General features: G+C 30.6%; 1 protein-coding gene across 1 annotated transcript; it reads right to left on the reverse strand.

The window, feature by feature from the left end:
- Positions 1-3,765: 3,765 nt before the first annotated feature.
- On the reverse strand, positions 3,766-19,747 carry LOC132947259 (dopamine beta-hydroxylase). Its single transcript, XM_061017512.1, has 9 exons — positions 19,279-19,747; positions 15,287-15,439; positions 14,682-14,945; positions 13,429-13,626; positions 13,195-13,279; positions 12,948-13,114; positions 11,732-11,914; positions 7,509-7,696; positions 3,766-6,003 (listed from the first exon to the last, which is right to left on the reverse strand). Exons 1-9 carry the CDS (start codon positions 19,606-19,608, stop codon positions 5,760-5,762), a joined length of 1,812 nt encoding a protein of 603 aa, XP_060873495.1. The 5' UTR covers positions 19,609-19,747; the 3' UTR covers positions 3,766-5,759.
- Between the last annotated feature and the right edge of the window lie 1,993 nt (positions 19,748-21,740).

The following is a 21,740-nucleotide window of genomic DNA, read 5'->3' on the forward strand; positions in this document are numbered from 1 at the left end:
TTTTTTTTCTGATAATATTTTCTATACATCTTCAGACTTATAATCTCTAAGTTCTTCGTAAAAATACCTTTTTTTTTTGATATTTATAATATTAAAAAGCAGAGACCTGGGGGACCGCCCGTCGAACTTTTTCATTGGTAATCTCTTACGCTAGTTCGAAAAATCGTCAGAGGAGCGCCCTCGGGTTTCTGCGTTATATAGTTAGAGATTATAGTTTAGTCATTCCAGCACCACGTGCAGAGAGCTGGTCAGAATACAAAGTAAAGCAAAAAGAAACTATTCGGAACGCGAATCAGTACTCCAATTTATATTTTATACAATTCCTACATAATGATTGCATTTAAATATTATTACGACAAGGTTATACCTGACGATTAATAACTTGTATCAAACATAAAAAAACGCACTCATTAAACTGACTAAATACGGTTGTAAAGCACTTAACTACACTCGCGACGACTTTTAACCATATAAATCAAAAGTAAAATGCCTATTATTTTACAGTTACTCATTGTCATGGCATATTTAGTCGAACAAGGTGATTATTTCAATGATAAACACTCATTATCTCGAAAGGCATTGTCGTTTAGTTTTTACATAATTTTAAATGATTACAATACACAATTTCTTTTCGAGGACTTTGAATTTTGATACACGAATATCGATGAATCAGTGGTAAATATTTTTAATGTATCGCGTACTGCATGGTGTACACACACACAGTCGTGTTTAAGGGAAATAAATAACACAATACAATACAATACACTTTAAAGCCTTGCTAAATAGTAACTACCGAATTAAAAATAAGATAAAAACAATACTGAATTGACTATGAATTGAACACGCCTGCAGAATATCATATCATGATTTCTGATGACAAAAGAAGATCCACCAATGGCATACGATACCTGTGGAGTAATAACCCTTATCCTATAAAACAAAATAAATATTGACAGCTTTTTGCAAGTAGGTACACAGAGAAACTGGGCAATCGTAAAATATTTAGCACCTTGGATGTGGCCCTGAGGTGATAGAAAAAACAACCACGTCATAATATTAATATTCTTAAAAGAAAGCTAAACTTTACGGCATGACTAAAAAAAAACTGTTTTAAGTATACCTACAATATCTACAGGTTGTAAAAAACGAATGGCCTGTGAAGCTTAAGTTGTATTTTGTATCTATATATGAACGATGAGTATGTTACATGATAAAAGTCATTAGATAATCTAAATTAAAAATGAAATTATATCATAATATATTATCTACATTTTGTACGTACCAGTGAATGAATTTTAATTGCTAATTTTATAAAAAAAATATGGTGAAAATGTACATTTTTAGGTGGGTATAGCTTATCGACAGTCTTGTAAAGAAAACTTTTATTTTGTATTTGGAAACGTATTCAAATACATTTAAAAAAATTTATTCCGAATACATATTCAAATAGGTACTATACTACTATAAGAATATAGTTTATTTCCCACTAATATAGTTTCCTGTTTTGGAATGGTTGGAAACTTGGAAATTAACGTAGGTCAATCATATTTATTCAAAGAGAAAAAATAATGTTTATAACTTATAATGTGTCCGATTTTTAACAGAAAAATTTGTTTTATCAAAATATAAACTATTTTTCGAGTTTAAAAGAAATACGAAAACAATTGCGTTCAGTATACGTAGTCGAATAATTTTTTCAAAAAGTATTTCGAATATCATTCGAATAAAAAAAAGTATTTGAATACTTTTATTTGAATACAATTATTCGAATACTTTACAAGACTGCTTGTCGACTTCCATACATCGTATTTCTCCCTCCCACCACTATCACCACCAGAAAAAAAAAATAATAATAACGACACTACAACTTACAGTGAGGTCCATCCATAAATATCCAGAAAAATTCAGTGGTCGGCCAAAAGATTTGTATAATGGTAAAACCACTGGCAAAACGTATTTAACAAGATAAATATTATACATAAATATACGAACGCAATAATATTTTCCAACACAGTAACACGTACAAACACTACAAACGCATCCTGCAAGTACTGCTATAATAATAATAATAATAATATAGGTTTGAGCGTAAAACGTTGAAATTTATTGTGTGTTTTCCAACGCCCCGGTGGCTTTATATTGTATCTAAAAAAAAAAAAGTACATACCTTATCATAGTAATCGCTAAATCGCCGAGCCGTATTCAATAGCAAACAACATCCCGAACACGTTTTAGTCATTTGACCGTGTGACTTTACTTTGCCCCATTCAGCTACCCGCGTGTAGTATATCCGACGGGGGTATATGATCTCGAACGATATATATATATATACTGCACGAGATGCCGCGCCCCCCGTCACAGCTAATTAATATTTATTTGTTTTTTGAAGAAAACAAAACAGCTCCGGCGGCATCCAATAATTAGCTGGCATTATTTTCATGATTAAATTTTGACTTAAAACCTGTAACCGCACCAGCGTGTATTGAATAGCCATAATATACAATGTACATAATATATATAATATTATGTACTTGTCGATAACTCATTATAATTAATAATTATTATAACGACCGCCACGTGCACCCACAGTAACTACTATTTAAATATTATTAATAGTTGAGTTGTTTAGTGTTCTTGCACTAATTATTGAAAAAATGTCACATCAATCGTCGAAAAAAATTTGAAGTTTGGAAATTCGGACGGCGCGCAGCGAGTGTTTCTAAGCCTAAATGAGGGGGGGGGGGTGGGTGAAGGAATCGATCCTTTAAAAAAAAAGTCCCACTCCAGTAATCCATTCGGTTTTTAAGGCCACCTATTATATATATATTATGTCTGTATATATTGTATTTATCTAACACGGAATTATATACTATTGAATAATACATACACAGTGAATTCATTTTTATTCTCTTGTGTAGATATACTTACTTACTTACTTTCTTATTGTAGTTCAAATTTGAAGACACCGAAACGACTTGATATAAACTTTGTAGGATCAACCGAAGTGTGGCACGTCGTGAAAGTTAAACAACGCCGAAAGTCGTGCTAAATCCTGATGTGGTCGGTCACTAGGGATTTTTAGCGACGTTTCGTGCTATATATATTCCTCCTCCTCCTCCTCCTCCTCCTCTCTTCACGGTGGTAAACTTATTGCGGATAGATTTGAGCTTTGTAAAAAGATTAAAACACACCTAATACACTATATACGAACCCTTGACGCGTGCTTTTGGCCAAATATCCTCCCCTGTCCAAATCCTCTGAACTGCACAAACAGTGTTTCAGAGTGCGTCGTAAACACGGATTTTTACTTAACAAATAATGACATTTGAAAAAAAGTCACTAGACGTTATTATCGATTGAAATATTTGACATAAATCATAATTCGAAATGACTCGTCTCCGGCAAATAAACTAGATGAATGTATAAGACTTAATAATACCTATCTGCACCTATAAATGCTATATTACTTATAATTATTATATTATATAACATTAACTTTTTAAAAACTTAAGTGAAATTTAATTTTTAAAAACTTTTCGTGATTACGTATAACATACGAGTTAATGTCTTAAAAAAATCATAAAAGTGTCTATGTTGGATAATGGAGCGGGAGGGGGAGGAATTATCAAAAAAAATTATAAATACTTTATTTCAACGATTACATACCCAAAGTATTTCATAACTTTAAAATGACTTACATTAGTAATATCTAACTCGATGAAAAATTGTAATTTTTTTCATACATTGCACTTCTACATAACAACAAAATAATGTATGGTTTAATAATATATATTGTTATTAATAACTTCCACCAAATATACGATAGTTTACATTTATTAAATATTCATGAAAAACATAGTTTAATATGATATATTATACGCGTATTATAATATTATTCATGTTAAATATTACTATTATATATTACTATATAAGTAAACGTATGAAAGTAAGCATACAAATATTATAATTTATAAACTATATAAGTAATTTATTTATTTTTTTAAAACCATTTGCGCGGTAAATACAATTATTTAATTACCTTTATTTTATGTTGTTATCGAACGATACAAGCTTGAAAATTTATTTTTCAATAATATACTATACAGCTATGATAATCTATAATTTCATTACTTTATATATATATAATATAGGCTCTCGGCATTGATGGAAAATTCATTTTCATTTTTATTCAATATTATAGACAATTTTGTGTTCGGCAAAAATGGAGTACATATTTGCATGCAGAATTCTGCAGATAAATTATTTAATAAACTTTTAAAAGTTTTAATTCGTTTTTTATTTGTAATTTCATGAATATTTTTAAAATTTTGATCAGACTATTGAATATTAAATCAATGTTTAATAGCATTTTAAATAATTTAATATTTATGGACATTTCTCAAAAATTCTATAAACTGGACAAAATAAATATTTGGCTTTATGTAATTTTATTCAAATAATATTCGTTTAATACATTTATCGGTAATAAGATGGTTTTTTTCATATATTATAAGTTATAACTCTGCACCGTGTGAAAATCAGAGCTGTTGTGATTGGCAACCAAAATTTCCCTATGATCACTACTCCCGATCTTATTGTTTTTATAATTTTAATATTGACTAAAACTTTAATTTAATTTAAAAGTTTAGGTATTTGTGCATTTAATCATGAAACGTAAATTTTTAAATGTAAAGAAATTGTACGGAAAGGTATTATATATTTTGTTTTTGTATGTATAAGCTTTGGGTTTTATGTTACTTACTTGAAATAATATATACACACAAAGTGTTTTTTATTAAATTTGAAGTGCACTGCAAAGACGAAATAGTGACAACCTGAAAAAAGGTTCGTTTTAATTTCTAGTGTAGGTATTGGAATAATTCATCATGCTGTCTTCATTTATTAAGTATTCATATTATTATAATGCCATGGGTGAGTATAGCACGTAAGTAAAATAAAATATACTTCTATGATAGTACTCAGAGGCACACCATCCATAAAATATATTTTTGAGAAATCCGCTGTAAGCGCAAAAGGGATGGTGATGAAGTATTACAGGTATCATAAACAATATAATGATAATAATACTATAGTGGTATCTCTATTATATTATATAAGACTACGCAGGTGTTAAGAGATAGTTCATCGTTAATAGTAAAAATATAAATTATAATATAATAGGTGTAAGCATAAAGTCAAGAAACGTGTAGAGGTATATAATGGCTGCATACGAGGTGATCAATAATAACGCCGTAGACACTGTAATTATCTCTGACAATTTTCGGGATTTCGAAGTTAAAAATGTTTTCGTGCGGTTATTGAGTCTTCGTTTGTATTCTTATGTCACGCTACATTTTTATAAATAAACCTAACATTTCACTATTTTTGTAGGTCTATATAAATATATATACTTTCTAATGACAATACCTTTCTAGACACATATTTTTAATTATTATATGTATATAATAAGAAGCAGCAGAATACTTTTTTAAGTTTCCTTCAAATAACATTTTATGGGTGCCTATACTAATAAACATTATGAAGAATAAAAAGTTATTTGGTTCGTAGCCTGCACTTAAATATGGATCGCGTTGGAAGGGCTGCACACCTATCGTTTGAGGTGGTGCAAGATCCGTCGACGGGGAGGGTACTGCCCGCAGATAAGGGTTTTTCGAGTACCTATACTTATAATATTATGTAATAATTATTATAATATTAAAATGTGATGTGAGATACAGCAGGACATCGGTATAATATTATTATGAGGACGGCGTAACTCTACTGCAGCTCCTGGCCGGCGGCGGCAGCGTGTACAGCACTTTGGTGGACGGCCTGTTCTCCCAGTCACCAGGAAACCGTTCGCCTGTGCTCCTGTTGCACTGCATGGACAGCGTGCTCTGTTCGTACACCTGGTGCAGCACTCGACTCCGCATCGGCGTCCACTCCGCCCCGTTGTAGTTGACGCTCACCGCCCCCTCTGGCGACGTCCGCTGTCTCTCCCACCTGCGAGCACACATAAAACAGCCCTTGTTGTGTTAGTTATATACGTCTTAGATATGATTTTTAGCTGATATCAACTGTAAATATTATATGTATTTTGGCAATTATATTAGTTAAAATTAAATACACGATGAAAGTGTACTGCGCAATTGCATAAAGAACATGTTAGGTAATATAATGTATTATGCAAAGTACATGGAATCATCAAAATAAGACAACAAATCAAAACATTATTTGGCGCTATAAATTTTAATTATTTTTTAAACAATAATTTATTTAATTTCGGAAAAAGAATAGATAAAAAAAATCGAAATGTTTAACTTCCCTATACCTATTACTTACAATTAATAATATTTGGATCTGCAGCAGCGTGAAAATACAGTACCTAATTGAATTTGTATAAAGCAAGAATACTTAGAATGTAGAAGTAGACTTCAACGTGAACTTGGTACATTTAAAGGGAGATTAAGAATAATATTTCGGAATAGTGGATTTAACCACGAGTCCAATATTCCAATAACTAAAAATCACTCAAAATACTACTATATTATATTTTTCAAAACAGTGAGAACTTTTGTTCATAATATAATATAATATTAAAGCCTTACAATATAGCTAGTACATGATTATATTGTGAGCGATAGATCATCATACACCATAATATTCAATAATAAAGTATAATATTAACTATGAAGTATACTTATTATAGAGTAATATTCAAAACCACATGGAAAGTTAGAAATCTACCAAACACAATGTTATTGTATACCTACACATAACATAAGTATTGAAAAGCGTTGAATAGCGAAGGATGTAGTACGTACCTATAGCTCATGTCTAGCGAGAAAATTATTTATTGATTTTATTCGTTTTTTTACATTTAATAAATAAGTTGAATTTCAAAATGTGTATCATTATTATCTACTTATATTATAATATACGTGCGTGTATTTTTTTTTATTATTGATTCACACGATAAAACCGCACTCGATTGCAGAGAAATGTCTTGAAATACGATCATTGACTTTCCAATTATTGAACAACTTATACCAAGTGAAATTAATATCTACGGTTTGATTGAATGTATAGAAAATCGACCTACTCATAAAATGTCCATAATATTGTGTTCAAAGTCGTATTGTTATACCAGGTATAATAAAAATGTCCATGGTACACCATGTTCGTTCCTATAACTGACACGAGACTGCCATTAACTTTACATTAACGTTTTATTCGTGTTTATATCTAGATTGCTATTATTACATAATAAAATATTAAAATATAAGACAAAACAGTTATGTGGTTTATCTGAAGATCTTGTGAAACACGACATGTAATGGAGACGTCTGTATAGCAGTCAGTCACAGTAATTATGTAATCATTGTACATTATACTACATTTAATATACTCAAAATATTAATATTTAATATATATATTTTTTTTTAATAGGTGTAATTAGAATTTAAAGTTTATTATTATTAAGAATGATATGAATATTAAATACTCACTCGTTCAGAAATTTGAAATAACTCTTGAGGTTCTGGTCGCTTATTGAACTCTTGCATACTTCTAACTCTATCTTCGGATAGTAATACACGTAGTTGACGCACATTTCGTCGGTAATGCTGAATCCGCCAAGTGTAATATTTTGTCTGTCCTCGGTGTTGTAATGACACGTAGTTATTAATGCATCCCCCTGTACATCAAACATGATTTAATATATTAAATATTGTACTTGTATCAATATTAAATATTATACATTTTATACTTATTAGGTAAATATACTTAAATATTGATTGCGCTAATGCGCTCATAAATCTGTTTTCGCACATCGTACGAACCTCAATTGCAAAGTAAGCATTAAAAATTACTTATTAATTTAATGTTTGACTTAAACATTAATATAACCAATAGATTAGTATTTTATAAACATAAATAGTAATTAAATACTATAATTAGTAATAATATTTAATAAACAATCACAATTCAGTACCTAGGTATATAGATTATCAGATTAGGTACCTATTGATTATTTATGATTGAAATTGTAGATTAATCATTTTCAAATAATTGGAAAAATAACCAACTTAAAATAATATTTAGTTATTACTTAAATTACTTATATATAAAACCCTAAAAATAAAATATATTTGATTACTAGCTGACACATTACTCGAGTACTGTGCCTATCAAATTATCAATAAATAAAAAAAACAATTATCATAATATAACACGTTTTATTTGATACTCATTGAACGTTACAATATAATATAGACATAATGAACGATATTGTATTACTATAATAATTTGCGACACTCAATAAGTCAACTAGTTATAATAAATTAGAGGAACACCTTTGGTTAGGCGTTCGACTTTTAGTTTTCAACTTGTTGTAGATACCTATGTAGGTATTATACATTCAGGCATTCTTTACCACGATATTTTACATCGCTCGTTAAACCAACCGTCGTTACACTTTACATTTAATCATATACCTGCATGAACTCAATTAGCTATTTGATGAAATTTCATGTTTCAAACACCATTAGGAATATTGTTTTTTTCTATTATTTATTATTTATCGTCCTAATTCTCATAGCTCGTTAAAGAGGGTAATCACGAAAAGTTTGTTTCGTAAAACATTTCTATTAGCGATGGTATTATATTATTATATTAACCGGGTCGATTTAATATATCTAGCAAATACAATATTATTATAGTCTATATAGGTACTTAGACATAAAATAATTTTACAAATTCATACTAGAAATTATAGTAGAACAACTATACAAAATACAAATACAAATTGTATACGATGATAATAAATAATTGCTGGAAAACTTTCTAGAAGTTGATTTATGGCCGTATCAAGAGTTGCATAAAACAATTTTAATCCCCCCTTTCAAAGTCAAACTTCAGATATACCCCTTGCTAATATTAGCACAATGTACATAATAATATATAAGATCATGCTCACCATAATTTTTTCCTTTAATAATAAATTTGTTTTAATTCTGATTTTTTAAATTAATATTCAGAACTGTATTTTAAAATGTTACGACTTAGTATTATATTGTATGTATACATATAGGTATAGACACAGTGACATTTTATGATTTTCAGCACTATTAGGATGCCGATATGATATAATAAATACATACAAAGTGGTTCACTGAGTACCTTTGCTCACCCAGTCATCCCCATTTTTTTATTTAAATAAAGAAATGTCTTCAAAATTTAGTTTTGTAAATTTTGAAACATACTTTCCTATACAGTGATCATTGCCTATACTTTGAAATATACTTAGATTTTTTATACCGTATAATGCCCAGTAGCGATCATCAACTTGATACCACCAACGTTAATCATTAATCCCTATTTTTCATGAATATTTTTAAGGGTCCTCGCTACGGCTATTATTTAAGGGTCAACATTTAGGCAATTTTTAATTTCGTCTTAGCCACCCGGGATCTATGTGTTGGTTGTAAACGAATATTAGTGTGAGTCAAATTCAATGCGGGTATCACTCTCGAATGCACATGCACAAGTCAATGACTCGATAACAATATAAAATTCACCATACAAATTTTTACGACAACTTACTTATTGTTTTGACAAAATTAAAGTTAGTTAACGTTGTCTGATTTTGATTCTGAAAAGATATTTAAATTCAGCAGAAAAAATTCTGTAAATCGTACGAAACACTTTCCGTTTTCAATTTTAATTATGATTTGAAAAAATCCATAAATACAATTTTTCAATTACAGTTCACAGTAATATAAGATTTAATTTTTACGAAGTGTTCTGTTCGATCTGTATAGAAAATTTTCTGACGAGTTAAATTTTTTTTCTGAATCAAAATTGAACAACTTAAACTAACTTTAATTTTTTTGGAACTAAAATTTGTCTTTTGAGCTATAAAATGTATGTTAACAGGTTTTGAAGACTGTAAACAATATATGTATCGTTACTCCTTAAATGGTATAAAAAAATCCAAGTATAGGTATATTTAAAAATATAATGATCATATGGATAAATTATAGGTACATGGGTCTATCTATACTTCAAAATTCCAAAAACCAAATTTTTAATACATTCTTTACTAAAGGAAAAAAATGGGGGTGAGTATGCATACTCGGTGAATTGCCCTATGTTCGTGTATACCTATGTATTTATTATTAGTTTATTACATATCGGTATCCTAATAGTGCTGCAAATGCCAAATTCCATTGTGTCTATACATAGTATATACCTGCAGTATACATGTAAATTATAATATTATATAATAGTATAGGTAATATAATTATAACAATATACTATACATAGAGTATTATATAGGTACTGGAGTGTATATGTGTATGAGCGATGCAAGGATTACCCGCCGACCTGCACCGATTGATTTCGGTTTGTTGATCGCCGAGGCATTGTTAATGATTAATTAAAACAGAAAAAAATCAACGAATAGATTATGTTTCTATACGTGTGTATAACGTGATATAATTATAAATTACGCAGTTCTGTCGTCGGTTGATTGGATCGCACTCACCGACGAAACCCGAGGGTGTTTGCGCTGAGCGCTTCATCTTATAATCGTAATTTTTTTTTGTTTTATGTTATCATTATTTATCACACTGTTATAATATAATTTTCAGCGCCTTGGCCGGAATTATGCAGGGCACTGCACATTTACCGCGGCGGCCGCCGAAATTCCTATCTGGGAGAGACCGTCATTGTGTTTTCTTCTCGTGGCGTCGACGACAGACGACTGCGCAGCTATACACCGCGGTTACGATATAGGTACCATACAATCACAATATATTATTAATTATTATCGTAATTATTACTTATTAGTTATTATTATAATAGGTATCTAACCTGCAAAACGATTTTAAGATAGACAATAGTATAGGTAGCAACCATCAAGTATATAATACAGGTAATATATAGGACATATTATACGCGACTATACCGCGGTATATACATATACGACCCATTGCCGCCAATAATGATAATTGAAAATTCATGTACTCATACCTACCTACATGATATTATCAATTGTGTTGCAAGAATAATTGCATGCCACATCAATACATTATAATAATACATTCATTTTGACGTCAGTATACCTATAGGTATAATAACAATGTCAGTGTAACGTCCTCTTAAATCCCAGTTCAGTAGATGCATAAACTTTTGTTTTTACATAAACCAGAATAAGCTTTATATAAAACAGCAATCAAGCTTATAGTGCCTTAGTAATAATTTCGCTCGACGCCCCCTACCATCACGTCATCCATTTTTTGTAGTTCCACGACAAATTTCCTTATTAGGTAAATACTATCTTAATATTACAAATTATACATTTTCATATTCATTTATTATAGAAAACATAATTAATCGACAAATTTTCGATTTTTTTCCAAGATTTACTATTTGCATAAGGACTGTTCTTATTAGCATCATATTTGTAGCTGCATAGGTGCAATTATAGGGGGGGGGACTAAGCCTCACCCAGTTTTATCCATAGCCGCCCCAATTTTGTAATAATATTTTAGTTTAAAACATTAATTATCAAGCACCCCCCTCCCCAGAAAAATATCCCTAGTTGTTAAAAATTTTAGCCGACTAGGTAATATGATTTGTGAGTATAATATTTCTAGGTATAAGTATTATCGTATATCATAATATTATATATTAACTGTATACTCATATTATGATCATCGTGACTTACAGGAAGCACTCGCACCGGTTTATGAAGCAAACGAATTTCCTGAAAATGCGTGCTGTAATGATTGTCCCTGTTGAGTTCCGGTAGTTCCTGTCCGTCCCGTACGTGTTTCGTGTAGATCATGGTGCCAGTAAGGTGAGTGTGCAATTGTGAACCAAAAATCTCAATCCCAGCCGAAGGGATGCTCTGAAAGTTCAAAATGATTTTGGTCTAAGTGATTTTGTGCACCGATCGGAGTATGACATTATTGTACAGTTATTTAATCGCAAATCGTCAAAAAGTTTCAAGTAAAGGTTATAATATTACTAATTAGTTATTACTATAAAGCGTCGTATTTTCTTGACTACAATGAGAAAGTCCAATCTTATCAAATGGTTTACATGTCCAGTAAAATTTAAGTACTAATATATAATATACGAACGACATCTAGTGGTTTCGCTTCTTACTATATTATCATAAAATTCTATTGGAGAAAAAGTTTCTTTTTTTTCATTACGTTATAAAATTATTTATTTCATTTAACAGTTGCAAACAATTTGTCCCTAAAAGTATTACTTTGTTTATATTGATATATTATTATTATTATATTATACGACTATAATAAACTAATAGTTTATAATCTACATTGCACGCGTTATTTTTGAATTAGAATAAAACCGATAAAACCTAAATTTTTTTCACAATGATAAACGGCTAAACTATCTTTTTTAGTGAAATATTGTTTGTTGTATAATATGTGTAAGCGAAATCTCTTAAGTTTATTGATACTCGTCAGATAATAGTATAATATATATCACCTTCATATTGTGGTGACATTTAACAACTAGACTGCGCTAGATATATAAAAATTATTTTAAATGTTTGATCAAAAATAGTAGCCATATATTATTATGTTTTGGGGTAATCTGAGAGAGAAATCAACCATTTCAATTTACAACATTTATTTGTATTTTTAAAGTTTACTTAAATAGTTTTAAATAATAATACAATTTAAAACCCATACTATGTCAAACATTTAAAACTAACACCATTATTTTCGTAATAGGTGATTTTATTCTAAGTGATGACACAGCAATAAATGTGTTTTATCCGTGTTGCACGAGGGTCAGTGAAAGAAAACAAAATATATTGCACTGACGTCCTCTTAAGATTAAAATGAGTTGACACGATCGAATTGGTGGCATAGCTTTATATTATTTTATTGGTATATCATTATTACCACTGCGGTGCATTCAGCAATACAATATCCGCTCAACGTGAAATCCTCCAACTTCGGTGGTATGGCCATTTTGTCTGTGTACTCTAAGCCCAGTTCGATCACTCCGGCGTCGTATTTTCTCACTTCCGGTGTTATGTACAATCGTACGCCGGAACTGTCCACCATGCCTACAACATCACAGCAGTAGTTTACAATAAAACATATTGTACTCTCGGAGTGGTCGGTAAAAAATAAATAGAAACGTTGCCTTTTCTTAGCCCGGGATTGTTGTAGTGCACCTCCAACATGATATAGCTATTGAAATCGGGACCTCCGATGGGTAAGCCGGCTTCCTGTCACGGAAAAATACATAATATAGAGCATATTAATTATTATAATGATTAACACCATCGATATTCGATATCGTATAGATCGTATAGGAAACGGGTCGAGTGTACGCGGTATGACCTAGGTGACATTTTTTTTGGTTTAGCTTCATTACCTCAGGGTACACGAAAGGAGCAGCTCCCATGGCCCAGGCGGCCATCACTTTCTTGCACACTTGTGTCTTGTACGGCCGTTTTTCCGAAAAACAAGGACCACTGTACAGTGGTATCCGAGTGTCAGCACTGGATTCGCAATGGAACACCTCCATGTGATGCACTACACCACGACTACTTTCGTCAATAACCGACTCAAACTGTTTTCGAATAAAAATGTAAAATAAATTAAAAACAAGTAAACGCTGCGCGTCGGCTAGTACATGCTATACCTACTGCTTCTATTGTGCGATTTTAGGGAATAATTATAAAACGAAAAAGACAATATTTTGGATAAAATGTCGATACGCTATTGACAGTATTGAGCGCACCTACTTATTTTACAATTATTGAAGTACAAAAACCTTTATTTTAACATCTTTGATTTTTTTGTTATGCTCTATTTTGAAAAAAAAAATATAGGTACCTCATTGTCCCGGAAATATTATTTACTCTAAATTGTGAAACTGGTGTATTTTTTCCAAAATCACAACAAAACGAGTGTATAATTATTAATTATTATTCTTCTGATTCCTCCATAAGTGTATTTTTACTTTTACTAAAAACTCAAGTGTATAGTTTTATTTGCGGGAACCTACATTTTCTGTTATTTAGAAGCTGGAAGTCTGAAAGGAGACTGGAACCGACCGAAATTAACCGGTTCTCGAACCTCAAGTCCAAAAGCCATTAAAATATTGTGTACGTACCGGAACCTAGTTTAAATATTTACTAAACTGAAACAGGGCCAACTAATTTAAACGAAAATTATTGGGTTTTACAATGATTATTAATTTTGTTGACATCGCCGTGTTATTTTTTTTCCAGGAGTTCTTTTATAATCTAATTTTATTTTTGTTTAGAGTCATTTATACATATAAAAATATATTATTATTTAGATTTTAGATTTTAAAGTACCTATTTATACTCAGATAGGTACTTAAGTATGCATTAAAAAAATATATCTATTTGGAATTGTTTATTTCTGATTTTAACCAGACCTTATAGCGGTAACCCTGAATTTATATTTTTCTAGAACCTATTGGCTATTAATAAAATAATTGTGTACCGCAACGAAAAAACAAAATGTACTTGTAATTTGTAAAAACTTTGATGGAGAATGTAAGTAATATAAAATACATCGTGGGTCAAAGTTATGCGAATTATTAATTATTATTATTTATATTAACGGTTAACAATATGACGTGGCGATGTTTACCCTGACGATATGATGTTTGAACGATAAATCCAGAGGAATCTTCATCACGTGACACCAATACGTCGTCTCTTCCACGGGAACGTTTACCTTGGAAGCCAACACGTCTATTTTGGACACTTTATCCGGCAATCGGACCTGCGGTGTTTCCGGTTTTAGCAACTGAACTCTTTGCATGCCCTTCGCTCTGGCCTGCGACACCAACAGCCCTTCAACTGCAAATAGTGGACCGCCGCCTACCATCCATACCAGGTGAGTAGTACCATCCTATGCATAACAATTATTAATTATCATATTATTGACTTGTATATAATATAATATGCAGCTATCGTATTATTATTAGGTACTAAATACAGCCTTATTCTATTTGTATAGGTACTGTGAAAACTCGTGGTCATAACCTCAGTTGATTTTTGACCTTTTCAAATTTGTTCTTGGTTTGATTAAGTGTTTAACAACAATATAAGTCAAGAAAAGGATTTTTATTTAAACTTTTTATAATTTATTTATATCCTAATAAATGGAGAAACAATAATAACTGCTTCAAAGTATACTATAATATTCTGTATATTATAATAATATTAATTGTGTACATAACAGTTACTTGCCTGGATTAAATAGTCGCGGTCGTCATCACATGTATCAAATTTTCGAGTAAATGTCAAAGCAGTACCTCCTCCGTGAAATCGAGCAACATCGAACTCTTCACAATCCTGTCGCTCATCTACGGAAATTCTTCCAGCGTCGTCTGTCCACGTATCCTGTATAAAAATATTATTGAATATTTTATACAAATTTTCTTTAGATTGATTAAAATATTTACTTTGACGTTTATAAATGCTTTTTAAAGTTATTGATTTGGTATTTTTAAATACTTTTCAATCTAGGTAGTTTTGGATTAGGTACATGAACTTATATACTTTAAATTTAAAATATCGTTTAAGTATACAATATTATAATAATGTTTACATGCACAAATTACATATTTTAACATAATAAATACCACTAGTACATCATCGTAAGTGAAAAAAAAATATTTCATGAAATTAATAAAATTATAATTTATTTAAGATTGTTAAATAGCTGATGGGCCATTGATGAAATGGCATTATAGAAGAATATCAGCATTTATTGATTATTGACGATCCGTCGCAACAAAAATTTTTCAATAGAAAAATAATAAATTATCGTAGTAGAATTTTATGACAATGAAATTTCGCATCTGTGAATAAATTCCGAAAATTCTGACCAAAAGTGTACATACTTCAAATAGTCCGATTTTAATACTCAAAATATTCTTAGATACTTAAGGTTCTACACTGTACTACTCTAGGTTATGTTTTAAGGGTTTTCCGTTGAAATGAGTCTTTCAAAATAAAATACATTACAGTAGAACATAAATTATCCCAACAAATATCAAATTTAATTTACGTATCTGAAATTCTGAACGCTTTGTTATCGGAACGTCATAAGCACTATTATAGCACTTGTACACGTTATCATGTATTTATGTATAATAAATTATAAATATCAATATATCATATAATACTCGTACTATGCATGTTTTTTATAATATATATGAACATATTAAATAATACATTTATATATAAATAGAATGCATATTATGCATGTACATTGTACATAATATGTACCTGATATTAAAAAAAATCCCCGGTATCCGAAGGTTCACGTTTCCGTACTAAGTTCGATCCCAGAAGAGCAGGAAAATACACTAAGCCGTCATATTATATATTATATTAACAAGTTCAAGAAACTCCCCCAATTACATGAGGAAAACTATATTCAACAATTTAAATATCGAAGTAAAGAGTCAAATAAAAAGTTTATTTGGAAGTCAATCCAATAATACCAATGATTAATAATAAAACTCGAATATAAAAGGCAATCAATAAAATAGTTAGTGAACTTGAGAATGTGTGTGTTCATAAAATTATAAAAATTCAATACTTCATAAAAAATATAATGTCTTATCCAAATGTAACGCCTGATGTTAATTTTGTTTCTAAAATATCTATAATATTATGTTATATTTAATTAATTAAATCGTATTTTTAATTGTATAAGTATTTTACTATAAAACGAATTATAATGATTATCATGATCCATGATTATCCATGATCTCCGTATACCAGAAACGAGCTTATAGCTCAATATTGCTATACATATCGGATATTATTAATGTAATTTATTGTACCTAGTATTATTTAGTTTTAATTGATTTGACTGAAAGAAATTTATAAAATTAGTTCGGATAATCAAGGCTCTAATGTATACACAGTAAAAAAAAAAAAAAATATTATTTCGTTTTTCATAACAGTTTTGGTCTAAAGTCACTAAAATAATCACGATTGTTAATACCCTTAATGTCTTAGTAATACATTGTGAAGGCTTTGTGAAACTAAATTTTAATTTTTATAAAAAAAAAAAATTGCTTCTGCATAACTGATTTCAAAAACCATATAAATATACGGTATACGTTATATCTTATACAAAATAAAAATTATAATATTTTATAATTTATAATATATAATAATAATATAATAAATTAATATACAATAATTCTAATAATATATTTATTTTATACAAGTTTTTCCACTCATTTTATTAGTATAAAAAAGCAACGATTTAATTGTATACTTTTTTGTAATTTTATCTAACCAATGAGCAATCTCTGATTGCATTTAATACAACAAACAAAAATAAGGGTTTAAATGAAGAACCCTCTTCAAAATCTTTAACGTATCGTTTTTCTCATTTTCAGTCAGTTCCTCTCATTATATACAATCTATATATTATGTACAATAAAAATTTTACATTTGCACTATTTCTGCACTATACAGGGTGATTCACCAAGCACGCTCACTCCCTAACTTCATAATATAGGTTTTGTATTTTCTGAAGAACAGTTATTGAAATTAAATTATTAAAATAAAAAAATCGATTGTTATTGTTAAATTATCAAATAAGATACATTACATTACATTTATTATAAAAAGAAATTTAATTGGCAATTAGTAAACCCTTTTTGTTTATGTGTGTGTACTGTATATCATGAATTTGGTATACATCCTCTCTGACTTAAAATACCACTAAATCACTGAGGTACACACACTTATATACAGTATACTATACAAAATCGTCAATCACATCTACATTCTACTAGAGAAAATATGCTTTTAAGAGTAAAAACACAGAATACCACCATTGACTTCTAACGACTTATGTGCAGTGAAATTACCTATACATATCGCCGTGGAATCCAAAAAGTGCGGTTTCCAATTTTCGTCTTTAAGAAAATATAATTTTAATTTTACCTTCCTCGATCCTCGATTTCATAAACGATAACATAATTTAGTTGCCATTTGAAGTATTGCAGTTGAAGTCATCTGAGGCCCGAGGCACCTGTACTAAATCGTCCTCAAACGTACAATATGGTTCGGCGCCGTGGAGGTAGAATATGCATGAGTAACAATTTTGAAAATTTAATCGGGCTTAGGTATATTATATTTTTATACTTGGTTCGAAGCTCTAACAGATGCGTGTGGAAATGTATAGATAATATTATTATAATGTTACGGGCAACATGGAAAATCCGGGCGTTCTATTCATTACCCGTACATTTTTGGGCAATATGAATAATAATAATTGGCGGACATTCTATTAAAATTCTCGAGTAATTAAAAAAATTACCTATTTAACACGGGAAAAGAGAAAAAAAATGTATTTCTACATTCATATTATATAGGAAATATTAAATATTATATTAAATTATGTTGATGAGTTATTGAGAATTCACTTTCCCAATTATATATTTTATCAGTAACGCATTTAAATGATTTGTTTTGCTGAAAAGATGACAATATTCTAAAAAAAATGTGCAAAAAGCACAAATTATATAAATTAGCTTGTCTATAATAAATTAAACAATGTAACTCTTATTGCATGTTCTCTTTTTAATAGATTTTAAAAACATTATTGACAAATTGAAAATAACATTTATGAAATAAAATAGAATTCGTTGTTAACACATAGATAATTTAAAAATGAGAACCGTAAAATCTTGACATTTTCACCAAACATATTACACATTGATTATTTTCTGAACATGCTATAATTTTCAAAATATTTTGTGCTATTTACAACATATAGACTTGAAATTTTCGACTTGTTTTCAGTTTATTTCAATACAATTAATTTTATTTATAGCTTTGAAATTCAGTACGAAATGCATAGTTGTCTTAACAGCAATTAAACAATACAGAAAATATGAAGTCATAATTTTTTTCACGATTTTTTTTAAATATAATTATTTTTTTATTGTTTTTTTAACTGAATTGTTTTTTATTTAATATGTAACAGTAGTTTATCATAATTACATAAGAATACATAAAAAAATTATATGTTTAACTTATAGGTACTTATTTTTCAAACTTTCTTTCAAAACTTGTGCAAAGACCGCATTATCCAACTAGCGTACAATAGTTATCGGTACCCACCTATAGGAGGTTACCTGTATACTTTGTAGGAGTATATATATAGCATTTCCTATAAAACATGCTCCTTTCCGAACATCACTCACCAACATGCCGGTGACGCCTTTCCAGTCGACCCACATGACGCAGAAGTCGGCTCCGGAGTGGTTGCCGCGGCCCGAGAAGCCCACCGCCAGCCAGTCGAACGGGCCGCCGCCGGCCGCGAAGTGCGCTTCGAACTTGACGGACCGCGACCCGTAGTCGACCGTCCAGTAGACGGCCGTCCGGCCCGTGTCGTCCAGCGGTGCGGTGTACACGCGGCGTCCCGCGTCCCCAGCGTGGCCACCGTCTGTGGCCGAGAAAAGGGTGACGATGGCCGCTACAACGGCCGTCCACCGGCGGCGGCGCCACCACGAAGCGGACCGCTGTTGTTTCATGACGGACGTGTCGTCAAAAATATAACAAGTGTTATGTGTATAATATTATACGACTCGGCACCGTGTCGGCGGTGCGACTGACGCGCGATAAACGATAAGCGGCACGCGCGCGACCTGCAAACGACGACGGGACGCTCTCTAAACGGCCGCAAATTCCTACTTGTCGTCGGCGACGCTCTGACGGCTGCTCCAGATGAGCGTGGGTTTTCGGGCGGCTGCGTCTCGAAGTCGGAGGAGGGGGGGGGGGGGGGGGGGGGGGGGGGTGGGGGCGCGCTTCCCGTCTTGACGGTGCAAGACCAGTGAGTGCTAGTGTGTGGTGAAGTGTGTAAATGTGTATAATTTATGTATGTGTGTAGGTACTTAAAATTATAAAAAAAAAATGGTAACAATATGTAAATGGTAACTCGTTGCAGTTTTGTTGGTAGGTGCCTATACCTTTTCTGTAGAAAACTCAAAATATATAATATGAAATTCACAGCAACACAAAAAAAAATATTATATAATATACGGCTTAACAAGGTATAAAAAAACAATAATAATAAAAAACAAAATGATACAGTTACTCACTAATTCACTATTTATCTCGGTGCGCAGACTGACCAGTATTGCTACCACTGCCTGAGGTAAAAAATAATGTACCTACAATCCTATCTATAAGCGCCGATATAATATTATGTAAACAGACATACAGTATAAATAACTTCACAATTTTATTGTTGCGTACATTAAGAAACCAACATCGACGATTAGCGCACACGCGTATATTAATAAGTACCTAATAATTGTTTTGCAATAAATTCTGCGATGATTCGCAACCACGAATAAAATGTTAAATACAAGGCTATTAACGATAAGGGTAGTTAATACCTAATAAGTTAAAACTGCAGGGTTTGAAACCAGTGAGCACCGGTTGAATTGGGTCACAATTAACCTTTTTTCAAAAACGTATACGGTAATTGGTCCACTACAGATTTTCATTTATAACAGATAGACTTGGTGATTGGGTCACTATTAAATTGTAAACTGTATTAAAATAATATTCAATATAATGCGTAGTTACATATCAGCTAACACTGCAGTACTCACGGAACTTAAATCGAAGCAACCACGTGCCTTATCGAAAGGTAATAAATTATCCAATATTAAATAATACAGAATTAGGAAGGGCTACCGCATCAAATAAAAGGGATACAAATAGCCAAAAGCATAATTTACAAAGAATAAAAACATTGCTACAAATGCCGTCGAGTCTTTTCATTCGCATTTAAGAAATAATTTCTATATGTCACATCCTAATATTCATAATTAGCAGGAACATTAATAGCCAGGAAAACAAACTTTAAGTAAATAAAAGAAAATTTATATTCTTAATGAAATTAAAAAAAAAGCAAAAAACAGATTTAAATTTTTGAAATCTATATGGCATTATTTAAAAAAATAGTCGTATTTTTATGCAAAAGAAAAAAATAATCGTATTTGTATGTATAATGCTTTCACAAACTATATACAATATCTATATTGATTATGATCACATATTGTATTTTTCGTCTGTATTTATGCCAAACTGTTTTCAACCATATATAGTACATAAACTTATATAATTAATTATTATGTGTTGCTTATATGACGATTTTGTGGTCATTCCACAATCACTGAAATACCAAACTTCAAAGTTTGACGATTAACAGTCTCGACAAAATTAACATTATTTATAGTCGAATACACGTCATACACTACATTACCACACATACATCAACTTTGACCGTTTATATAGATGCAGTTCACCCTATTTTAATTTATTGGATTTTTAGAAACGTTGTCTATAGCTTAAAAATGTGTAGGTTGTTAATACACAAATGCATTGGCGCTGTAAATAAATTAGTACCTATAGTACCTACCTACCTATTAAAATATCAGTTGCATGCTCATTATGTTATATTTATTTAAACGAACTAAGTAATACTGAGAATCTTATGTAGGACACGGAATAGTTGAAGTAGGTGTATACAATTTTTTGGACGAGGATACATTTTTAAATAAATTATGTGTCAGTTCCTTACCTATAGTTCATTTAATACAAACGACGGACACGTCTTATATGCACAACGACAGACATATTTTATGGACAGTAT

The sequence above is a fragment of the Metopolophium dirhodum genome, chromosome 6 (assembly GCF_019925205.1).
Source record: "Metopolophium dirhodum isolate CAU chromosome 6, ASM1992520v1, whole genome shotgun sequence".
NCBI lineage: Eukaryota > Metazoa > Arthropoda > Insecta > Hemiptera > Aphididae > Metopolophium > Metopolophium dirhodum.